This window comes from Ornithodoros turicata, chromosome 7 (genome assembly GCF_037126465.1).
Source record: "Ornithodoros turicata isolate Travis chromosome 7, ASM3712646v1, whole genome shotgun sequence".
In the NCBI taxonomy this organism is placed as follows: Eukaryota; Metazoa; Arthropoda; class Arachnida; order Ixodida; family Argasidae; genus Ornithodoros; species Ornithodoros turicata.
This window is the reverse complement of record NC_088207.1, coordinates 58,244,716-58,269,177: the sequence shown is the minus strand read 5'-3', so window position 1 is coordinate 58,269,177 and position 24,462 is coordinate 58,244,716. Positions and strand designations below refer to the sequence as shown.

Below are 24,462 nucleotides of genomic sequence, written 5' to 3'. Positions count from 1 at the left end.
ATTCAACGTAAAAATAATGTGCCGGCGATCTATAGTCGTGTTCAACTTAAGAAGGAAAAAAAAAATCTAGTCCGTCAGCTCTCAAAATATTACAGCGCCGCAGATAGGATGGCTGGACGCAGAGAGGTCACGCTCTATCCCTGCGCCAGATAATGTAGTCCATCCTACTCACGCTGCTTCCGTATTGGTTGTTAAGACCGGACGCATGACACTACGCTGGAGCAGAAAATGCGCTCCGGTCCCTACTGATGGCGCATGGTGGCGCTGCAGTATTTCTCCTTGCGCGCTATTGCGACTCCTCATCTCCAACGGCGCATGTAGTTGACGGACTACATTTCTTGTCCTTCTTAAGTTGAACACGACTATAGTGTATTTGACGTAAGCACTATATTTTGACTATTGGGCGCAGCAGTTTATATATGGTGGGGTTTGTTAGTTCCACAAGCCAGATGTGGCGGCATGCTGCTCGAGAGGCTCGCGCGCCCTGGGCCGACCTCGTTGGAAAATGTGCAGGCATTTCTCTTATCTTAGACCAGTGGCTCTTAGCCAGTTGGGAATTCCCTCCCCCAGGAGGAGGGGACTTGCGAATGTCATGGCGGGAATGACACCGTAACATTTGCTTCCAATCGGCTCTGCGTAGTACGTATATCATTCACGGGACAAAACGCTCGCTACGAACGCCTCCACGGTGTATGTCATGATGGCTCTTGGGTACTGGAAGGTACGCTCGGTACTGGAAGGGATATCTAGCGGCGAGGCCGCTCGCCACAAATAATACTTTCAAGAAACTCGGAAGAAGCAATAAAATACGTCAAATTTTTACGTGTGTCTTGCTTCGGAGCTAATATGGGGCGGGGTAACGCGTTGATGAATTGCAAAAAGGGGGTGCATGGAGCAAACAATTAAGATTGAAGGCCACTGACTTAGACCGTCTGAGGAAGGCCCAAGAAAAACATCAGGGCAGCACTCCGGATGCCGGAGTCAGAACCCGGGGTGCCTTCTTTAATGGAGTCACAATTGTATGTCATTTGTTTACCAGGATACTTTCATCCCCACCCACGCCATACTCCGCTTCTTAACTTTCTACTTCCACAAACTTTATTTCCACGAACGAATCAGAGTGATTTCAATCACCGTTTTCGGCTCAGACGTCTGTCATAAGTTACCTATACAGCTTCACTTTCCTGCACTTAAATGCAGGCGCGCTGCATAATACGCGTTGGGCACAAGCATGGAAATGCGCGGACTGTAGGCGCAGATCTTCCCATACAGTCTCACAGCGTCGTAAACTTGGTCTGGCTAGACGATGAAGACCCCCAGGGGTGTCGTTCCATCTTCCATACTTGTTACAAGGATTGCGGTGCGAAATTGCACGCAAATCCCTAAAGATCTATAGCTGCTCGATTACACAACGTCGTCGTAAACATTATAGCACTATGTGCCCTTGGGACGCTCTGACAAAACAAATGGAAGCTACGTGAATGAAGCAGTAGTTAAAACGACGCTCTATAGTTTTGAACAAACTTTTGGCAGAAGAAGAACAGTCTCTGTTCGAAATATCGGAGGCTCTCGTCCTGAGGCAATTCCCTTTATATTGGAATGCATGTTTGTTCCTCTGTGGGTCCTACTTCATAACGTAATTACGCTGAAGTTACATGTAGTTGGTATGGAGCGGCGTTGTGTGTGATACGTCATACATATAACGTAAAGTTACAAAATACTGGGTTCCAAATTGCTTGTCAACGGTCTGCACTAGAGAAGAGTGTTATTTCAGATTCCCCTTGTATTCAATGTACACGAGAGAGTCGCAATAGCACAGAATGGTTTCAGGATGAAAATTACAGCGTACGAGGTAAGTTCCAAAGGTTTCGGTCCAAACTATGTTACGGAAGAAACCAAAACAACTGTGGCTCTCTTCAATGTAATCTTGCTTTAGTGTGAGCCTCGCAATACTTCATTTACAGTTCGTTGCATTTGAAAAAGTACCCAGACTATCTTGATTGTCTTAAGCAAGTAATAATCAATGAGTGCGAGATCGTGTGAGTGATTGACCTCCTGGAACTCATATCGTACGTTTAATACCTAATTAATTAATTCATTAATTAATAACTCATCGTATGTTTAGTAATTTTCCCAGCAGTGTGCACTTACATGCTTACTGTCTGTGACCCTGCCCTGTGTGTTACATTCTGCATTCTTTGAGTGCCCAGTGCGCCTTTTGCAACTATGTTTGTATGACAATGAAAAAATGGCTAGGAAGCAAGCGAGCTGGTGAAGATGATGCATAATGTAAAAACACCGAGACTAGAGAACACGAAAGGACAGACACAACACGATTGTATGTTCCATTTATGTATCAAGCCCCTCCCCTCTTTTGTGCCCCTGTGGCCCTGAGGGTATCGAAAATAAACAAGTAAATATCATAATCGACAAAAGGGAGATGGCGCAGACTAACTGGTGCATAATAATCAAAAGAACGAATAACCGAGAGACACGGGACACGCAGACAAACACGAAAAGTTCTCAAACACAGTAAATGATTTAATGTTTAATTTAGGAGGCTTCTTGTCCTTAAACAATTTACTGTGTTTGAGAGCTTTTCGTGTTTGTCTGCGTGTCCCGTGTCTCTCGATTATTCGTTCTTTCATCGTCATATCATAATAGAGAACCATCTTTACGTCTCCACGGTTGTTTCCAATGCTACCTTCTCGCCTAAGAAAGCTGCTCGAACTTCGAAACCTTTTCAGAGCAGCGAACGCAACGTTCTTCCTGAACGATTGAAAGAAATCGTGGGACACACTTCCCACTGACTTTCGTTACCGAATTATGCTAAAGGTGGTTGTTCTCGAGATCTCCGCTCATTAGTTTAACTTTAAATGTGTGTAGTTCGGCAGTTTCTCTTCCACATCAGCCGTGGCATCTGGGAACGTCACCTCACTCCATCGGCCTTTGCGTGGTTCACCTTCAACGTCCTCTCTCTCTCTCTCTCTCTCTCTCTAGACGAAGTATCGCCCATTCCTGAACATCGGAATACAAATCGATGGATCCACTTTATACTGGGTCTCAAACTGATGAAGCAGAAGTGTGCTAGACCAGAAATAACTTTCGATATTGCAGACTTCCGCTTCGTCAATAAGTTCCAAATGTTTCCAGGGACTTTTTGAAACATGCATCGTACTCACTTCTAGCATCACTCTTTTTGTTACTTAGATCGAGGGAATAATTGTAATAACAGTAACATTTGTGTCGTACAAACGTCAAATTTACTAGGATTAAGAATAAGCGGTAGCAGAATGAGACTGAGTTATGTGCTGCGAACATTACAATTTGCTATTTCACGTATATTTAGGAGAGTATTATATTTATGGGGAACCGAACGTACAGTTACACGAAGCAAATAAGACTAGGTAACTAAGTTGGTTCATAAACAATACCAGTAATAATATACATGCACAGAACCAACAAAATGCAAGTACCTTCAAATAAACGCAGAAAACAATTCACGCGGGGAATCCACAAGTATGCCAAAAGATGGCTTATACAGTCTTACGTGACACAATATCTGGACAATTGATTATTACTTAGCAGAAAAGCGTATAGTTGCAAATATTTAGAATAAGCGTACGTCTTCGCATTCCACCCTTGGTGTATAACAATTTTAGTTGACCGCTTCACAAAAACAAAAAATAAAAAAGAACGAGGAAACAAACAAAAAAAAAAGAGTCTATGCGGGTGTGTCAGTACTGACAGGTGAATTACTCCTAACAGAACAACAACAGCACCAACTTTATTTTTAAGATGATGAATGGGGAGTTTCTTCGCCAGGGGCGATACACTAAACCCATTGCTGGTGGTGATGTGAGGAATGAAATTATGACCCCCTTCTGAATAAGGATCCAAGTCCGATTGTGTCCAAAAAGGTCGAAAGAGCTTTGAGCGCAGAGCGTTGGTAGGCTGGATTCGGCCAGGGACCAAGCAATTTTGATAGGGAGAAGGGGCGAGAGTCCAGCTGAAAAAAAGAGACCCGGAGAGTGCGGTTCGGGAAGGTTGGTAGTGTGGGCCACGAAGAAGAATGTGCTCCAGATCCTCTAGAGCACCGCAGTGACATCATCTGGGAGAGTTAACTTCTCTCAAGATACAACGCCACCTGAGCTGTAAAAGCCACATCGAATCGCATTCGATGAATTAATGCAGCATCCTGACGAGAGGTGTTTCGTGGCATGCGGAAAGCGAGCGTTGGATCAACTCTGCTTCTATGAGAACTTGTGCTGAAGAGTGGTGGATGTTTAAAGATGGCGAAGTAAAATAGAATGAAAAATCGGGAACTGAAGGATAATGTACTTTCCAGGAATGGGACGAATCCAAAACTTTTCGAATTCGAAATCAAGGAAGGTCCTACGAATCTCGAATCTTTCGAATCCTTTCTTTAAAAAGATTTAAAAGGCAAGAAAAAAAAGACACTTCTAGTGAAAAGTGTTTTAAACCAAATATGATGCATTTGTTTAATGAAAAACAAATTAAATAATGCTTCACTTTCGGGATAAAATATTCCCATATAGTTCTTCTTAAGCGTAATTTATTTAACGTGTTGTTCATCGACTACAATAAATGCATAAATTCTCGAGTCTGAATTATTTCCAGAAAACTAAGCAATAATCAAAAGCAAAACCAGGTTGCTTTTAAACTTGTATTGTAACAGTTCCTGCCTGAACTCTCTCAGTCCAAAGCAATGTAAACAAACAAACAACAAAACACCCATCGGCCAATGAGGTTTTCGGCGGACTTCGGAGGTGCCAATTTGAAAAAGAAACAAACAAACGTGGTCGGTGGATTCGAAAGATTCGATTCGCCGTATTGGGCACTAGGATTTGGATTCGCGGATCTCGAATCCTTGTCTAGGATTCGTGAATCCAAGGATTCGCGGCTTCGGTTGGCGCATCTCTAGTATTTTCTATCTATCGATCCACTCGGATCGTACGTAAGCCGACACCCCGTCATTAGTATCGTAGGGCAAAGCGAAATCCGTAGAGCACACATACATATAGCTCCATTAGACTGCCTTCGTGCAAGGAACTACGAAGGCACTGAGCTAACCGAAACAGGTTGAATGGAAGCCCGGGATATTTTCTCCTCTTCGTAAACACAGGCCCGAATAACGACGCATGAAATGGAAATAGAAGATCAGATGGCCTCCTTTATAGGACACCTTCGATCATCTCTTTTCAAAATAGATAGCGATTTATATAAGCGGGTACTTTGATTCCAAAATTTAGGGATAATGTTTCTCGTACGTGCTACTCTGAGAAAGTTTCGTTTCAAAATGCGATATTTTTCTTCCTCTCAACTCGAGAAATTTGAGAAATTTGGTTGTGACATTTTGCCCGCGCGCTTTGAAATCAATGGAGACCATGTAGAATGAACAACGCGGTAGTCGCTATGGTAAAACGACCTACAAGGGCTCTTCCCCAGGAAAGAACAGTATTCGATTGCAGGTGCTATTCGATTCGAGGCGATATATCGAAACTCTTGTTGTTACGTTGAATGCTGTGGTAGGCAATTGAAAGGTCCGGGATTACGTTAAGCATTATACGCAACACCACAAGCAGCGTTTACATGAACAGATATGTCGTTTGACCATTAAAGTCGACTGGCGACGGTTTTCATGACTGTCGACTAAGACGCCATAAAGCTCTGCAGCGCCACACTGTGTGTCGCCTTCACGTAAATGCCAGGCGCATTTCTGTATTTGGGAAAAAGGTCGAGCTATGCCAGATGACCTACAACCTTCATCATCAGCATCGGCTGAAAGAGCTTCTTGTAATCAAGATGAACGCAGCGAATATTTGACGTTCCACCAGAAAACTCACGATTGGCAGGCACAAACAAAAAGGCAGTATAGTGCGAAAACTTCCATGGCCGCTTAGAGACAGCAAGAAAGATACTTGCATGCGTGTTGCATGTTTTTCCTCTTGCAGGAACTACTATTCTATGACGTGGAATGCCGCTTTTCCGTCGAGGTAACCTTGCTCGTCACTATATTCCTGCGAAACTGACAACTTATCAAGGACATGAGAAAGCTATAAACATTTTATTCGACAAATGTAATACAAATACATAATATAGACAGGACGAAGGGTGTTTTCATTCGATGAAGACTTTACTGGACACGTTCGCCAAATACTTATTTCCTCTCTCGTCTGAACAATCTCGTGAGAAACCTGTTTCTGCCAGTTTTGTTGGTAGAACTGCCGCCGCGTTCAACATCGTATGTCTTGGCACCAACGGATTTCTCATGCGGCCTAGCGGATGAATCCTTGGTACCCCTTGTCCTTTGCGGCTTTTGTTCCGTGGCACACGTGGGACGCATCATTTCATGCAGCACTCCATGCGCCATCTGAGGGCTACCTTGCGGAGTCCTCCAGATTTCCTCCACCTCTTCCTCTCGCAATAACTCATCGCTTGATCTAGACCTCAAGGGCACATCCGTGGCCGATGACGGACTGATGGCCGCGCTTCTGGCCGAACTGTTTTCTAAGTGGTGTACGCAGTCCTCGAATGTTACGTCTTCGCTGCTCTTACGTAACGGCACAGTTGGAGACGTCATTGGCGTTACATCGCTAGCAACTATCGTTGACGCGACCTCTTTCCAGAAGACTGGCGTATCGGGTGAGCATCGAAAGGTCGTCTCGCTTGAGTTGTTGTCTGAGAGTACACGAGCTGGATCGGATTCCGCGAAGATGATACGATGTCGTGCCTTCGTAGGTACCTGTCCTCGTGGTTCTTTCACTGCATAATGCATGCGACGTTCCGTTCGTTTGTTCGCTCTAGGAGCAGATAATTGCGATGGCTCTGACGAACCCTGTGACGAGACCGTAGACAATCGAGGTGAAGAGAACGAGCGCGGTGCAAGACGCATCGGTTCAGCGCAGAGACAAGGTTCGGATTTGGAGAGCGACGAGACGAAGCATTGGTCGCTGGTGGGTGGTTTACAAGATTCCGGCTCACGCATTGGGTCCAGGTGCATGGCGGGAGGACGATGTCTCGATACGTAGACCTCGGCCGCTAGCGTTGAAACGACGAGGCCTACGAGGATAAGGAACGCAAATATCTTGCTCCAAGCGACGGATAGTGCTAAGCCGGTAGAGGAGAAAGCTAGGAAGATGACCATCCAGAGAATCGCCGCCAGAATCGCGACCCTGTCGGTAATTTGGGATGATCGTTGCATGACTTAAATATTGCTCGAATATGCTCAGCGACAGACGATGGTTTCTTCTTCTTCTTCCACCACTAGGAACAGTGGCCGCCAGCCACACAGGTTTACGATGGTTTCTTCTTCTTCTTCCACCACTAGGAACAGTGGCCGCGACGATGGTTTACGTGAACGGGACGACGGGTCACGCGGATAGAAGATCCTTCTTCTTCTTCTTCCTCATCCATTGGCTTTGATCCGCAAAGGGAGATTGGCTCTCTGGGTTACTGTGTACCGGCTCGAAAGAATGGAATTGATGCGACTGCCGTATTATACCCAACGTTCTTAGACCTAGAACGCTGGTAATGCGTTCCACTAGGTGACGTAGTGACTTCATTGGAAATCGGTCGAGTGGAATGTGCGAGTTTGTCTTAATTTCATCTTCGGAGTTTGACTTTTTGCAGCGCCTCCCAACGCCAGTTTGATCTATCCGTCTAATATGACGTCATGAAAATGGCATAGCACAGGGTTGTTTGACTGCCGCTGCCTTTTAGGCTCAGTTTTTCAAGAATAATAATAATATTTAATAAAATTATATTTAATTATATATATAGTTAATATTTAATAAAATATATATTTCACTTATGTTATGCTATGGTGTTTCAGTTTCTTATTTTTTGTTATTCAGTGTTTTAGGCTCAGTATTTTCTAATAGCTTCCAGGACACGTTAAAAATTACCTCCAGGAAAAGCAGAGTTCACAATTTAGGTTACGTAATGCATTTGTCATTCGACGAGGGAACGGAGGACTACGCCAAAAGAAATAAGTAGCAAGAGCAAAGCTAATACGGTGGATGATATGTACGGGATTGCTTCCGCTCCCTGTGTGTGTTTCAAACCACAACAAAATGGCAAAAATATATAAACAACTGCTCACAATTTCGTTGCGAGTATGCGCTCAAAGTAGTGCTTTGGCGTAAACCTGGAAATGGAATGCAAGATGGCTCCAGCAGATGAGCAACCTTTTCTGGCATGTTTCACGCTTGGTTGGAGACTTCCTTTCAGGCAATGTACTCGGTGTGCAATCATGCTAAATGGCAGCGAGAAGAGGCTGGCTAATTCATTGCGCAAAGTATTTACTCGAGGATCGCCTCATAGGCGACCGCGAGTCGGCACATAGTGAACAGAGCGCTAAATCTCGTAACCCAGACTGATCCTTCTTAGCTTCGTCGTGAGTCGTTTCTTCACTTGACACTTTTCGCCGCGTCTAATGAACAGAGGCTGCCGGGTAAAAGTTTGTAAAAGTTTCGTATAGGAGCCTGTTCGCATCGATTATCGGCAAATTATTACTGTTAGGTTTGGTTAGGTGCAGAATCGAAGCCCGCAGAACCTGGAGCTTCGCAGCAATATCGATTTGGTGGTTTCGACTCAGGCTAAAATGATCTCGGTGTCACGTCATAATGTGTCGGTGGACATGCACATGATGTCTATGTAGCTTATACTGCCTGTTAGCTCTACTGCATACATGGGGCGTATACGTGTCAAGAATGAAACCGCAACGAACAGGCACAAACGAACTCACCAAGACACATGCAGATTCACGTTCTACATTACGTACGTACGTACATGTACGTATCTCATGACAAGCAAACCATCCATACTGTTAGCTCTCGGTTTATTCCACCATCACGCCTAACAGCCAAATCCTTGTCATTTTCATACTGATATCGTATGAAAAGTATCAGTATCTTCTAAAGTATTCATCCCGTGACGTGCTTCTGTGTACTGCATACTTTGTGCCACTTTAATCCACGCCAGTGGATTAATTCCGTTTTCCTTTGAAAAGCCGCGGGATCAGCTTACACGTAGTCTTGCTCGTTTTCATCAGTTCTTTGGCGCAATCCCCGTCCCCTTTGGCCTCGTCCGCGTCAACAATCGGCGAACTGCTTCCCATTAGTGAAACTGTGGAATGTTCGACGACCACACAGCACTCTTGAAGAGCTCGCCGTGCTAGAATTTGCTCCGCGGGTTCTACCACTTTTTGGTCCTCGCTATTTTCGTAAAAGCTTCCCGGCGGAGTCAGGCACAGCTCGCCACAGCCTTGAAGATGCTCAAGTCCTTCCTCAGACCCGAGATTCACTGGATTGTCCTTCCAGAATGAGCAAGTCGGGTTCGTAACTCCGTCATTGCAGTCGCCTTGGAATCCCATTGGAATCCCTTCAGTAGACGCGAAGAAGGAGCTATGCTCCGAGCCTTCCGATGGGTTATTTTTGCTCGATTCCGAACTCCCGGAGAGTAAGACGTTCTTTGTCCCTCCCGTGCTGCTACACGGTGACACGCTCCCCCAAAAAGACAGAACGTCGGTCCATGGGGCTGTAGGTTCAGCCTGGTGCACCACACCTCTGTCGCTTGTACTCACAGACCACGCGTCTAGTGGCTTCTGCCCTTCTGAGAAACCGTCCTGTAGGACCTCTGCTGTACAGCAGTTTGCTGCTGCAACGTTAGAGCTATCACCGACTGAGGAGGTGCTACTCTGAGTGTCTACTTGATCTTCCAGGCATACTTCCCGGGTATCCAGCCGTGCATCTTGGGGTTCCTCACCGAGGTCGTCACTCTGGTAGGCGTTTTCCAGACGATACTCATCGTGATCTTGCACGTCTACTCGGAGTTTCACCAATCCGCTGGCGAGGCTTGGCGAAGAAAAAGACCGTCTGAGCCTCGACGTAGTCTCTTTGAAGAGACAGGGAGCCGAGAGAACCATACTCTGCAGCTGGCTCGAGGAAATGCTTATAGAGCCATCGTCCATGTTAAAGGCTTGCAGCTCTTGTTCGCTCGTGTGGTCGTGGCAGTTGTGACGGGTATGGGTCCAGTATAAGGTGGCTGCTATGGACGACACGATGACACCTGGGAAAGTGAGCAACATGAAGAGTGGAGTCGTGGCAACAGCTAGGGCGATAGAGGTACCAGCGAAGACCAAGAATATGCCCGTCCAGATTACTGTGGTAAACGCGATTACTCTAGTTCTGGGGTTTGCTGCGTCCATCTTGATCCAACTGTAGCGCTGCGGAGCAACTCGGCAGATTGGTTCAGCTCGATTGGGTTGTTCGATGCTTGGGTCGGCTCGAGCTACGTACCTGCTGTCACGTGCGACAGATGACGATGGCATGGTAGTGGCGGTAAACCAGATTAACGCTACCCCGACAGACGTCCTCGACCTACTTGATTATAATTTTGGCGACCATAGCCCATTCAAACGAGCAAACGCGAGCTCTTGTATAGGACAACTTTGTTAAGAGATCTTTCCCAGTTACGTGGCATATTTATTTGTGGCAATTTATGGGCGGATGGATGGATAGTGGTGCCCCCTGGTCGGCCTCTTTGTAACGAGGGTCCAGTCAATATTATGGCAATATTTTGCGAGTTCTAATACACGCTGATGCAAGATTCCTGACGCGTCGGCTAAATGCCTCGGGACAATGTATCTGGGTTGTGGTAAGTTCCTGAGAAAATAAAATGATTATTTTCTACGTATTTTAGTACAATGTATGCAGTCTATAGAGCCATGTGATAGGAGTCGCCGTAATTTGTTTGTAGAGGACGTTTTATTTAAAGCTACTGTTAGGAGCACTGCGCATTCGAGAATGCAACGAGAAATACCCCATAGTTTCAAGAAAGTTTTCTTGCACAGCGCGTCTTCCATTTTTAATGCGTTAGCATTAGGACTGTCAAAATGGAAAAAAGCTGTGTGTGTGTGTGTGTGAGAGAGAGATGTGGTGATGCCTCACCGAGGCAGAGGTATAAGTGGATATGTAAACGGAATATGTGTTGCAGAGGTGATGGTGGGTGGATGGGCGGTGATGCAGGGTGCGCTAGAAGCGACGCGAGCGGGAAAGGAAATACAAAAGACCCGCTGCCACAGATCTATCCGAACTGGAACTACGAGAGGCTCCAAATGAAAGGAGGGCTGACACGGAGACTCCCAGCAGGCGGAAAAGGAGACTTATATAGGGTTCTCGAAGACTAGCGTAAAAGCTACAGTGCACTAGGAACCTCCTACCGCACTGTTGCTTTTACGCTAGTTTTCGAGAAGCCTGTATCAGACTCCCTCTCCTTCCTACTAGTAAGTAAGTAACTAAGTAAGTAACTAAGTTACTAAGTAACTAACGAAGTAACTAAGTAACTAACGAAGTAACTAAGTAACTAACGAAGTAACTAAGTAACTAACGAAGTAACTAAGTAAGTGAGTGAGTAACTAAGTAAGTAAGTAACTAAGTAACTAAGTGAGTAACTAAGTAAGTAACTAAGTGAGTGAGTGAGTGAGTGAGTGGCACTAGGAAGTGTTCTACTGTCTCGTCCTAGCCACAAATGACGGACTTTCTTCTTCTCCTGCTGCTGCTGCTGCTTGAAAAAATGACGGACGGACGGCCTTTGCTTTGTACACATCACATACAATTTCTTCTTCTTGTACTTAAGCGAATTTGGGTGGTGATTTCGTAGCAACACGCCCTAGCGCTCTGAAATAGACGATTTTACAAAGATGCGCGCCACCAAGCGCGCGACGCAAAGCAGCATGGGAACTTCGAGGGACACTGCTCCGTCGTCTGCTTCGGTTATGGTTTATCACGGCTGACGCTGCTGTTGCGTACACCGGTAATGTTGTTGAGCTTTTGCGGGCCACAGCTGGCGCCTGCTTTTGTAAAATGGTCTACTGCTAGGTTAGCGCCCGAGCTGGACAGCGTGATCATTGCCACCCGAACATGAGTGTCAGGAATCTAGCTCTTCTAGTCACTTGGATAACGCTAGAGGGGCATCGCGACCGCTCGTCTTCGGGCTCTGTCGTCTGCTAAACCACGTGAACTTGGCCGTGTGGGCCAATGAGGTCCCTCGCCACCCTCGCGATGCGGATGTGATGATACCGGATATAGTATGGCATTCCTCTGCTCCGTCGCTTCGAGGCCGGGCGGAAAAAGTGTCAGCTGGCAAATTCCTGGCGCTGGGAAGGCGCCACGTGAACACGCGAGATCTGACAAAACTGTCGAGAATAGGCGGGATCTGGCAAAAAAAAAAAGAAAAGTTACCACGAAGTGACCACCCGGAATTTGCCATTCGTGTGGCACACAGCCAAAGGCCACATGGGTGGGTGAGATAGGTTAAGGAAGAGATGAAAGATCGAAATGACGAGATGGCTTATGGAGCGGTAGAGTTTACGATGCGACCGAAAGACAAAATAATAGATAGCGATAAGGGAACGAAAGAAGGTTTGGATGGGATTTATTTAAAAAATTGGCGGCGGATGCAGGCACAAAATGGGCAGCGGAGAAAGAAGTTGTCCATCGTCTCACCACACGGACAATGCGAGCAACTAGGAGACGGCCCACGTGCACGAAAAAGATAAAAATTAAAGGAGGAGAACTCCGCCACAGAATTTTCTAAGCAGTGTTTCAATGCGCCGATAATGGAGAGAGTAAGTAATTTCAATTTGGGGAAGGGTACCGGTGGTGATAAAGATCTTGATGGGACAAGGACAAATGAGCAATACAAATACAGTTTCTGCGTCTCTCTCTCTTTCTCTCTCTCATTTTCTTCTTCACTATTATCTACTATCCTTATAGACTACCATCTGCCCGGTAGTCAGAAAATCCTGCGCAGAAGAGTAGGTCACGTAATCGCCAGCAGACGTGACACTCTGTGAGACTCCGGAGCTCCCTGAACTTTGGCGAGTGCATTAAGACCATTACGAACAAGTTGTCTCGAAGTGCTTCAAGATGTCCATCGTTACTGAGAGACCATTTGAGTTGTCACTTTGAGCACTCTAAAATATCTCTGAAGTAGCAACTTCCTACGTCGTTTAAAGAAACCACCCGAAGGTCAATGTAGAAGACTTAATCAGCACTGCTAAGTTACAGACAATTGATCGGGGCGCTGAAACCCGGCGTGTTTACTTCCAGAAAAGGTGACGACAATACAAACGTTTTATTGACACATATTCAAATAAGACAACGGTATCCAGGAACACTGTGCCGTTTTCCCTGACTCCCATTCATCGAATGCGTGCCCTGAATATATTTGCGTTGATCCCATCTGTGTTTCTTCTTTGGTGCGTTAACACTGGGAGCGCCCTTTCCAAAGAATCCCCGGATCGTATTAAACATTCCTTCACGAGTTCGTCTCGTCATTTTCGTATCATTCGAGTAGAGAAGGTATTTGAGGAATCCAGGCCCTTCGTAGGACCCGTTATGTTTATTGGTTTATTACTGTCATTCGTGTTCCCACGCCGCTTTTCTTGCAGCAGTTGAACTTTTTAGTGTGGTCCCTCTCCGGGAAAGCTCCCCTATGTTTCCTTTTATTTGTTGTCTACTTTCTCTTTACTTGTTTATTTTTCGCAAAAAGGGTCACCACGATGCACATCCTGCGAGTGAGGCCAATGTGGCTGCTCTCTCGACTGCTTCTGGGGTTAGCACCGCGAACCAACTGTGACTGTGAGCGGCGTACAGACAGATGGAGAGAGGACAGTAGGCAGGAGCGGGGGATGGCGAGGTTGAATGTGTGTTCTGGGACGATTTCACGGGAACACTGTGCCGACATCCGTCTAGCGAGTCTGCCGGAAAAACCTGGGAAAATCCAGGGAAAGCCCTCAGCCAGCACATATGGTGGTAGGAATTGAATCCACCACCTTACAGTCTTCAGCGTGACCTTGGAGCTATTACCATCTTGTGAAAAGCTGTATCCGCTCGGTCGTATACGCTTGTGCAGTTGTCAAAGCCGTGCAATGGAAGAAGACAGTTAAACAAAAACGTTTCCATTAAAAAAGATCAAGCTAAGCTCTAGGTAACCGAATCACAGTAGTTCGACGGTTGCGTCTACTGAAATTTTCGGAGGCGTAGAGGCCCCTTGAACAGTAAGTACGTCTATGGTGGGCTATGCTACGTCGTATCCTCCGTCTTTTTCCTCGTCCATTGGCCTTGATCCGCAAGAAAGATTGGCCAGGGCTCGTGATATATAAAAGCACTAGGGTTCTAAGTATAGGAAAACACACACTTGTGCACTTTGGGAAAAGCTGAAGACGGAGTTAGTGGTTGATATATAAAAATTAGTATGCCACCCGGCTTTCAGCTCAGCACGCGTGCGGCAAGCAATCTTCATCTTGATCCTGTCTCGTGCCACGATTCGCGTGAACATTCAGCAACCTCGAACCATTAGACGCGTTGTGGTACAGAGGACATGGACAACGATGCTCACCACCCACAGAAGAAGCTCATAGTCACAGGCGCTATCTGCATCGGGGTCTTCCTGGCTTTCTCCGTCCTTTCTATCACACTAGCATTCACTTGGGCTCCAATTTTCTCTGTCCTCATCCTTGCGGGACTCATCGCCTCGTCCATCGCCGCTAACCTGTACTGGACCCAGACCCACAAACCCTGCGCGGACCACCCGAGTGAACAAGAGCTAGAGGCCCTCCACGACGACGACGATGACACATGTACCCTTCATTCCATCCGCGTGCAGAACATCGCTTCGTCGGCGCCATGCTTGTTCAACGAACCGATGTCGAAGCCACGGAGGTCATTCTCTTCACCGAGCCTAGCGAGCGGTGTGCCGCGCACCTGTACACCGCTCCAAGCACAAGTCCAGCATGTTTCTGAGAAGGAGTACTGCATGGAAGATCCCCGCGGGGAAGACAAAGATGCTGATAACCCAATAGACAATAACGCGGCAGGTACAGACCTCGTAGTCATCTCACACGATTCGCTAAGTGTCCAAGATAAGGTCCGGAACGATGCACCCCAAGGGCAGAAGACAGGTCAAGGTGTGTGGCCCGTGACTTCCAGCGAGATAAGATTTGTTTGCTCACCGGACGTTCCGGCGTCCTGGACTGACTCAGCATGGGGAAATCTGTCACCAGCTAGTGCGGAAGAAGGAGCATGTGTTTTGTGCCCCGAAGATTCAGAGACAGGGACGGAAGAAGGCGTAGCTGACTCCCCCGACCATGTCTGCGCCTTCGGTTTAGCCCACACCATTCCGCAGGGCAGCGAGTTGGTGGGTAGCTGCGGATCCTTTTGGAATGATTACCAGTCATATATGGATGCCTGCGAACATTTCGAGCAAAGTAATAATGCCGCTTGCGCTGAGTCAGGGGACGAGGAAAGCCAGGATGAAGAGCAGAGACCGACCGATCCTGTGGCGAACCCACCTTTGAGAAAGTCTCCCCAACGGACACCAGGGATCACTGAAGATTCGACGTTGTCCTTAATTGAGCAGAAGCGCGCCATCGCTTCACTCGAAAAGCAGACGGATATAAAAGAGGGCTGCGTTGACAAAAAGTCTAAGAAGAAAAGCAAAAGAAGGTTGAAACTGATTCTACGCTGTCTGAAAGGAAAAAAGAAGGAATTCTCGCGTTTGAATTGAATTATACAGAATCTACTTTCTCGATAATACATTATCTGTTCGTGGTGTTCTCTTTTCGTTGGCGATGTTTTTTCTAAAGCTGTCACGTTTCATTTTTCGTAAGTCCTTGGTGAGTATACGAAGAAAGTGCGCGAAACTAAGATGTAGGTTTAAAGGTAGGCCTGTGACGTAGGACTAGAGATAAGTCTGATTGGGCCTCCGGACGGCGTATCTCTCTAAGCAACGGGCGTCGCCGACACTGCTGCTCTGTACATCGGGTTACCTCGTAACCAAAGCGCACAGGAGCAAATTTGGACGAGCAAATCGAAATCATGGACATGGTTTGGGTCCCAGTGGTGGTGGTGGCCCAAATCTCCCATCCGTAATCCTGCTCCTTATTTACTTTAGGAATCTCACGAAATTCATTAGCGATATAGTTCATGTGGGGTAGTTGGTACATATTCGCTACCGAAGAAACGTAGCCAGAGACAAGGGACGACAGGCTCCACCCAACAACATGCTTGCAGCAGTTGCGTGAAGTTGTCGCGTAAAGTCTGTCGTGTTGCGAGTCATTAGCGATGGCGCACGAAATATGTTAAAGGGGATCTTCGGAACGATCGGTGAAAAAATTGCTGCACGTCGTAGTTGGTGCATAACATCCACAGTATACCTGCCATCAGGTTTGTTTCTTTCTCGTGTGACGAATTATGCCTCAAATAAGCGAGCAATCAAACCGAAACCGGAATGTGGAGAGGATTCTAGAAAACTTTCCCTTTAGAAAGCCAACGCGTTACGTCACACTGCATGGAGTGGACAAGTAGTATATCACGCCGGTCGTGGCCGCTGCGTTACATTCCCCCCCCCCCTCCCCCCAAAAAAAAAGCAATAGACGAAGATTGGGGACCGGATCATTCAGACACAGATGAAAAAAAAAAGAGCGGTCATCTGCTTCCCTGAGAGTCAGACAACAGCACAGGAATGGTATGACTAATGCACGGTGACAGAGAAAGGAAGCAGTACTTCCATCGACGTTCGATGGGAGCCAGACTTTTTCAAATTTCGAAAGTCGTTTTTATGGTTCCACCTTCGTTTTCTCAAGTGAGATATTTCGCAGCTGTGTTCAGTTCGTGTAAATGCAAGCTTGAAATTCATTTGGTTCCGAAGTCTTTCTTCAAGCCCTTTTCACGAACAACGATCACCAGCACTTTCCTCTAACTGTAAACAGTCTGCTCAGAGCGGCTCACCCTTGAAGTCACGACGCAAAACCTCTCAAACACCTACTTCCACCTCAGTGAATGGCAGTAAACACTTGAAACCAAGACACAGCCTTAATACGTAGCACGACTCCCTGTGGTCACTTGACGTCACGAAAGCTTTCCTGTTCACTCCACGAAATTGAGCGATCGAGGGACACAGACAAATACGAGAACTGTCACGTGACAAGCAATAAATCTGCAAATTGATGGATGGCGCGAATGGACACTTCAGACCTCGTCCGTGGACAGTGACAGTAGTAAATTTGCTGGGTAACCAATATAGGAACTTTTTTTATTCGTCGCGTGGTTGCTAGGCAACCACGGAAGCGTGATCCTTTATCTTCGTGCCCAACGCGCGTGCGCATAGTGTTGAACCTTCGCGTGCGCATTGAACCTTCGCTCAGCTATGCAGCAGTTTCTGTTTTGTAGGTTTTTCCGTTGTACATTTCATTTCCATTTATTTTCCTTTGAGCTACGGCACAATTGGAGGGGGTACGCAAAAAAGCAGCAAACGCTGCTTGACTAGGGCAGTACCCCCTTGCATTTGGCGTCCGCAGCAGCAAGTCAAAGAATTGCATTAAGTTTCAGCACTGTACAATGGTAAAAAAGAAGACCTGATGCAGTGACATATACAGTGGCTACAACACGATGTACAGTAGAATGCAACGCAACATATGACGGAAACACGGAACAAAAACTTCTTTGTAGAACTCAGAACATATCGCGAAGGCTCGCGGGAGAAGCAGAGTAAATGTTAATATTCGCAAGCAAGAAACGGTTGAGAACTCTCGCTATTCTGTAACTCAAAGACTGTGTTCCATAATTCGTCCTATGAAACGGAACTTGCCATAAATTGCTCTGCCTGGTAGGTCGCGCAGCGGATCTGTGTAAATTACACAATGATAATCATGTGCTGTTATTTTCGCGTACAGATCTTAGACACGATCTAGCTAATACGTAATCTAATAAGGAATTTATTCTTTTGATATGTAATTCCTTAAATATTGATGTAGTGTGGGCAGAGAATGACACTCCATCTATGATCCTAACAGCTCTCTTCTGCAGAAGTAGTATTTTGGGGAGGTTATGTGAGCTGGTGGTACTCCACACGAGATTGCAATAGCAAACAGAATCTATGAGGGATTGGTATATTAATAACTTGATCTGATTAGGCAATATAGATCTGCTTCTCAGCATGATGCCACACTCTTTTGATAGTTTATTACATATCTGCTCAATATAAGCATCCCAGGACAAGTCTGCAGAAAAAAAAAACACCTAATTTTTTTACGGAATGAACAAATTCAATCCCCTGATCGCCCAGAGCAATGTTTATCTGAGGGGGCACAGGTTTGTTTTTTGCCTTGTATAATATTGCTTTGGATTTGTCATTGTTGATTAGAAAACGACTTTTGATAGCCCACTCATTCACAGCAGTCAGTGCATTATTAGCACATTTCACAACATCTACCAAGTTTCTGCCTGCGAAATAAATAGTGGTGTCATCCGCATATATGTAAAACTCCCCAAGTTCGGTGGCATTGACAATATCATTTATGTAGGTGTTAAACAAGAGCGGTCCAAGTACACTACCTTGTGGTACACCAGAGCTTATTTTCTGCGCGCTAGAGGAGTGATTGCCTATTGAAACATATTGTAATCTGCTTGACAGGTATGAAACTAGTAAAGAAAGGGTGATACCGCGAAACCCATAACGCTCAAGCTTTTGCAGAAGTAACGAATGATCAATGTAATCAAAGGCCTTGGAGAAGTCAAGATACACTGCAATAGTGTATAGCCCTTCCTCAAAATTACGAATGAGCAATTCTTTCTGGGCAAGTAGTGCAACTTCCGTTGAGCGAGATTTCCGAAAACCGAACTGACGGTCATTCATTACTGAGTGCTTCAAGAAAAACTTCGCAAGACGATTATATAATATTTCCAACCCTGTAGAAAAAAAAAAAACAGGTTATATAGATATTGACCTATAATTTTTAAACACATTTTTGTCTCCCACTTTGCTCAGAACAACAATTTTGGCCATTTGCATTGCACTAGGAAATGTTGCGGTTGTAAATGCAAGGTTATACAGATATGCAAAGACAGGAGCAGTAGCGTCGATGACAACCTTGACAGGTGTAATTTGTATCTCATTACAGTCACGCGATTTGCTCCGTTTAATATTAGTATACGCTAACCTCACCTCGTTTTCCGAAGTGGGGAAAAGAAATAAAGTGTCTCCGACACTATCTTTTATGTAACTACATGTCGTATGAGCATCGTTCTTCGTTAGTGGTGGACGAGAGGTTAGGTTTATAAAGTAATCATTAAATTCCTTACAAAGTCCATCTCCAGAGCGCCTTACTCCATTATGAATGATTTCAGCAATTTTCGTGAAACGGTTTCATTATTCGATTAATAGCTTTCCACACTGCTGCTGAGCCTCCTTCTGGGTTATTGAACAGATCGTAGTAGTAGGCAGTCTTCGCACGTTTAACCACTCGTGATACCAGATTTCTATATCTCTTGAAAATCGCGAGGCCGGAAGGACTACCTAAAAACAGTTGGAACAACCTGTTCTTCTTGACTAGCGAAAGAATCTCCGTAGTCATCCATGCATGGCTTACGCAATTTACGGCGCGTTTTTACAGCCTTAAGGAGGAAATGTTCATCATATATTTGTTCATATATCAAACATACTATAAGGAAAGTGTTGTATGCTCCTTGAACACACATGCATGCAAAAACGCGTGTCCAGTCAGTTTGTTCTATGGCTAACCTGAAGTTTTGTAACGCAACCTCGTTAATATGTTGTACATAGTGTGTCCGTTCAGTAGTGCGATACCGACAGCAAGGTGCAATGAAAATATATACAGGCAAGTGATCGCTAATATCGCAGGACATTACGCCAGAGCTGACACTTGCCTCATTGTTTGTAATGCAAAGGTCCAACAGCGTGCAACTATTCACTGTTACCCTTGTCGGATCAGAAATAACATTTGAAAGACCATAAGACGTAAGCAGCAACAGGAGTGATTGGGAGGAAGAACAACCTTCTAACATGTTATATTGAAATCATCTCCAAGATAGAGGGTATAGTTGTCCGAAGAAACAAAGTCAAACAGTTTTTCTAATGTTTGAAGGAATAATTCCACGTTTCCAGTGGGAGGGCGATAGAGAACACTCAAAACGTCTCTTTTTGTTATGACAGTTAATATTTCACAATCACTACTTGTGAATGTGAAATCATGTAGTACATCACAAGCGATAGGCCTACGAAATTGCATGGACACGCCGCCTCCCTTTTTGCCATTACGATTTATAAAGAAATGCGTGTAACCTGGCAGAACAAAGACATCACCTTGATACGATGTTTCCGAGAACAGGACAACGTCAAACGCAAACTTGAGGCACCCAAAGAACAGCAAGAGCTCATCGGCTTTATTACCCGCTGAGCGAACATTCATGTGCAGAACAGATGAACATTTCTCAGGCTTAGTAATACTTTGCGGGTATACTAGCATGTCGGGTTGACACTTTGATTATTCAGGTGTCCGTGTAGTTTCATCCAGATACCTTAGCCATGTCGTCTACATGGTAAACAAGGACCACAGGACTGCCCTCTGTCTTCCGAATGCACACTTTGCCGTTCCGTACCCAAACGTAAGCCAGTTTAGATTGCTTTTTCATTGCGGTGGCAAATCCTAGACCCTTCTTTATGCCTGGCATAGCTGTTCATTAATGAAAATAGGCATTTGCGACGGCAACCCAACATGCGATGTGTTTATACGCCTTTTGCGAGCTTTCCTGATAATTGCGTCACGTTTGTTACGAAACTTAAATTGCACTACTATGTTTTTGGCAGATGAGTTCGGTACAGGAACGGAATGGCATATGTCGATGTCGTCTGAGGTAATGGGCTCATCCAGTGCTAGTCCGATCTTAGATAACAGATGCGGTACGTCCTGCATTTCGGTTGAGGGGATACCCTTAATCTCAATATTTCGATTGCGTTCGTGTTTCATGCGCTCATTTCCCATACGGAGTTCAGCATTTTCAAGTCTGAGCTGCTGTTGTTCTTTAATCAGAACGTTAAATTTCTGCGTCATTTCATCAAACTTACTACTCATGCGTTCTATTGACACTTTCATTTTTCTCATTTCTTGACGGTAATTACGTTCCATGATATCTTGCAGTTCCTTAAAACCGTTCTTCATATCTCGCTCTAGTTCGGCCGCCAGCTCAGGTAAGTCCTTGCCAGTTACTTTCGCACACATTGCAATGTAACACACAATAGAAAAAAAAACACAGCAGGACAAGTTTCGGGTCAGCAGCAGCAGAGTTGAAGCAAGCGAGAAAAGAAATATAATTTTGCTCACCTGTAATGACAGATAGCTCTGGTGAGACAAGTGGATCCTGCAAGAACCAACACTCTGCTGCTGCAGACACCAAAAGAGTGAGGCGTCAGAAGAAGGACGTGTTTTATGCACGAAGCACGGAAACGGGAATATCCCCTGACGATAGTCACTTGCACGAAGATGGGCAGATAAGAAGATCCGTTGGGCGTCGATATGAAGTTCACACGTGTTTTGTTGAGGTGATCAGATAGAACCACACGATTGATCTGGCCTTGAATGGAAGTTCGCATGTGCTATCGTAGACTCCAGATAACCACCTGTACTGACAGATAGCTTTGGTGAGACAAGTAAAGCGGATCCTGGCAAGAACCAACACTCTGCTGCTGCAGACACCAAAAGAGTCTATGGAAACGAAGTCTATACACGAAAAGAGTTTATGAGGTCCGTGTTCGCGCTGATTTGATTTAAGAGAAGATATTTACGTTTCTCCCTCGTCGAGTTTATCTCTGTCGGTCGGCTGGATTCTCCGAGAGCACGTGTTCAATCGATTTCGCGTTGCAGTCTCTACAAAACGGTATGTTATAGCGCATCCCGAATGAAAACGCAATGCATGCGTGGTGGAAAATTGCGTTAACCGAACGAGCTTTGTGTAGACCGCGCTCTCATATACTTTCACTCGCATGGGCGAGTACCCGGTGGATAAAAATGGCAAAAACATAGTTGTGAGGAAAGCTTTGCCTGTGGAGGCGTCGCGAATCTTGTGAAAATCTCCATATCATTTTTTATCTCAATCACTCAGTCGACTAATCTTGTGAAAAACATGCGGTTGCTTTGCAGAAAATGCGGAGAGTGCATAATAAAACAAATATGCATAAACGGGACTAATCGGCACTACAAGTGACTTCTCCGGCAGAGTACGCTTTACATGGAGCTGTAATGTATTTTTAAACTATATTCACAGGCGTTATTCCTTCTTGGAGACAAAATGAACTTCAGGCTCTATATAGAGAAGGCCCTTTCAATGCTCACCTGCGTTGCCGGCACAGCTATGACAATGCCGACATGTTGATACGATGGACCCTCTTCACAACGCTTCTGGGCACGCTCGGTGAGACTGTGATCCTGACGGCGCCGAAGAGGGTTCCCTACATGTTCAATAGATGGCGCCAATATGGCGCCGATTGTGTTTCGCTTGAAATTCGCTAGTATACGACGCAAGTGCGAAACAGATCTATTCCATCGTTACGAGTCGATTCCTTGCGCAGTGCATGAAAATAGTTTCTGTTCCGGTTCGTTGCTGAATGTGTCCAAAAGCTGTTCAACAGTGGCCTGAGCCTCCTATGTGTATCTGCTTTGAAGAGTCTTACCGTGTATTCACACGAGCGACATCCTCACGGAATATTCTAGTGGAAGAAAAAGCGAAATACTTTCACACGGAGCCGAAGTTCCGACCCGTGTTATGTTGAGCATTCACACGGTGCTGAATTTCGCGAGTCGCGTACTACGCATTTAGCAGACGACACTTACCGTGTATTCACACGAGCGACATTCCCCCAGAAGCGGAAGATGCGAAAAGCACCATAGCTTTCTGCTGTCACATGAGCGCTCAACATCGTGTCTTCATGTATACACTGCTAATCGTGGGGAATATCCTGCTACGCAGCCACAAGATGTTCCCGTAGCTGACGACAGGAAAACACGCTGACGGTGTCGCCTGCTAAGTGTCGTCTGCTGCTAAATGCGCAGTACGCTATTCCCAATATTCCGCACCGTGTGAACGCTCAAAATAACAGGGGACGGAACTTCAACTCTGTAAGCAGTGTTTTCGCTTTTTCTTCCACAAGAATATTCCGTGAGGATGTCGCTCGTGTGAATACACGGTTAGCAGACGACACCGTCAGCGTGTTTTGCTGTCGTCTGCTACGAAATATCTTGTGGCTGTGTAGCAGGATATTCCCCACGGTCAGTAGTGTACGTGAAGACACGACGTTGAGCGCTCGCGCTCACGTGACAGCAGACAGCTATGACGCATTTCGCATCTTCCGCTTCTGGAGGAATGTCGCTCGTGTGAATACACGACTTACTCCATCGTTCCTGGCGGAGCATGTCCAGGTCGTCAGCATTTAATTTGGATATTTCTTCGTGAGTGCTCGTAGACTCGTTCTCCTTTTTTTCTGGTCGTCATTCTTTGCCCGTTGGTAGGAGCGAAGGTCGTGCTGAGGACTGGAAGGTGGTGGGTTCGAATCCTACCACCAGCTGTGCTGTCTGAGGTATTCCCTGGGTTTTCCGAAGACTTTCCAGACGAATGTCTCCACAGTTCCCCCTGAACTCGGCCCAGGACGCCCATACAAATCCCCTTCTCTCCCCACTCCTTCGTGACGCTGTCCTCTCCCCATCTGTTCACGTCTGTACGCCTGTACGTATGACCTCAGTGAGGTCTCGGCGTGCGTACAAATGATAACAAATAATACGAGTGATTACAAATGACGATTAAAAATTATGATTACGAATGATAACTCGTCACGTCCTTGTAATTTATTCTAGTGACGTAAGCGGTGTTGACAGAAAGCGTTACTAACTTTTTTGCGCAAATCGACATCAAACGGCGAGGACGCGTGTTGTAGATTACGGTATATACGATGCCTAGATGAGGATTATATGCCAAGATGTGCAGGAAAAGTAGCTTATGTTGTCGGGTATACATAGGAGAAATGGGCAATAATGCGAGAAAAAAACACTCGTACACCTTCATGAACATTTTATGAACTTGTGCAATTCATTCTTTCCCCAAATAGTATGGGGCGCTGTCCGACGTGTGCATGGTGTACTGACGCCACCTACACAAAAGTGTCACAACACCTTTAATATTAAGCTTAAGAGGAAAAAAAAAAAGCTTCGTTTGTGTAGCACTCAAGAGGAGTTTCCACGGAATTTCTGTACAATTTCCCAGGTCTCCAAAATGACAAATAACGAGTGAAAAAGCAAAAAAAAAAAAAATCACAGATTCACAAGCAACGAACAACGCATCGAAAAAAATCACAAGCAACGAACCCTTGCATCTGTATCAGTAATACTGATTTTGTTGGCAACAGTTGAAAGAAAACGATGTAAAGAGATAGAAAGAGAGACGACGCTAAAGACGAGCCATAACCCGACATGGCAGTCATTTTTATGTCTAAAAGGAATCCGTAGAGCGGAAAATATATGTGTATATATAGCTCATAGACAGCGCGGGGACAACAGACTACGCGTACCATAAAAGAGGTATAAACGGC

At 45.6% G+C, this 24,462-nt stretch overlaps 2 protein-coding genes across 2 annotated transcripts in view; both read right to left on the bottom strand.

Moving 5' to 3' along the window:
* Positions 1-21,338, bottom strand: part of LOC135401734 (synaptotagmin-5-like) — a 188,761-nt gene extending 167,423 nt beyond the window's left edge. The window contains exon 1 of the mRNA XM_064634289.1: positions 21,209-21,338. The gene's annotated coding sequence lies outside the window, so the exon portion shown is untranslated. The remainder of the gene's footprint in view (positions 1-21,208) is intronic.
* Positions 8,847-10,303, bottom strand: LOC135400153 (uncharacterized). The gene is made up of 2 exons (XM_064631886.1): positions 10,205-10,303; positions 8,847-10,092 (listed from the first exon to the last, which is right to left on the bottom strand). The coding sequence occupies exon 2, from the start codon at positions 9,992-9,994 to the stop codon at positions 9,011-9,013; it is 984 nt and encodes a 327-aa protein (XP_064487956.1). The 5' UTR covers positions 9,995-10,092; positions 10,205-10,303; the 3' UTR covers positions 8,847-9,010.
* Positions 21,339-24,462: the final 3,124 nt, after the last annotated feature.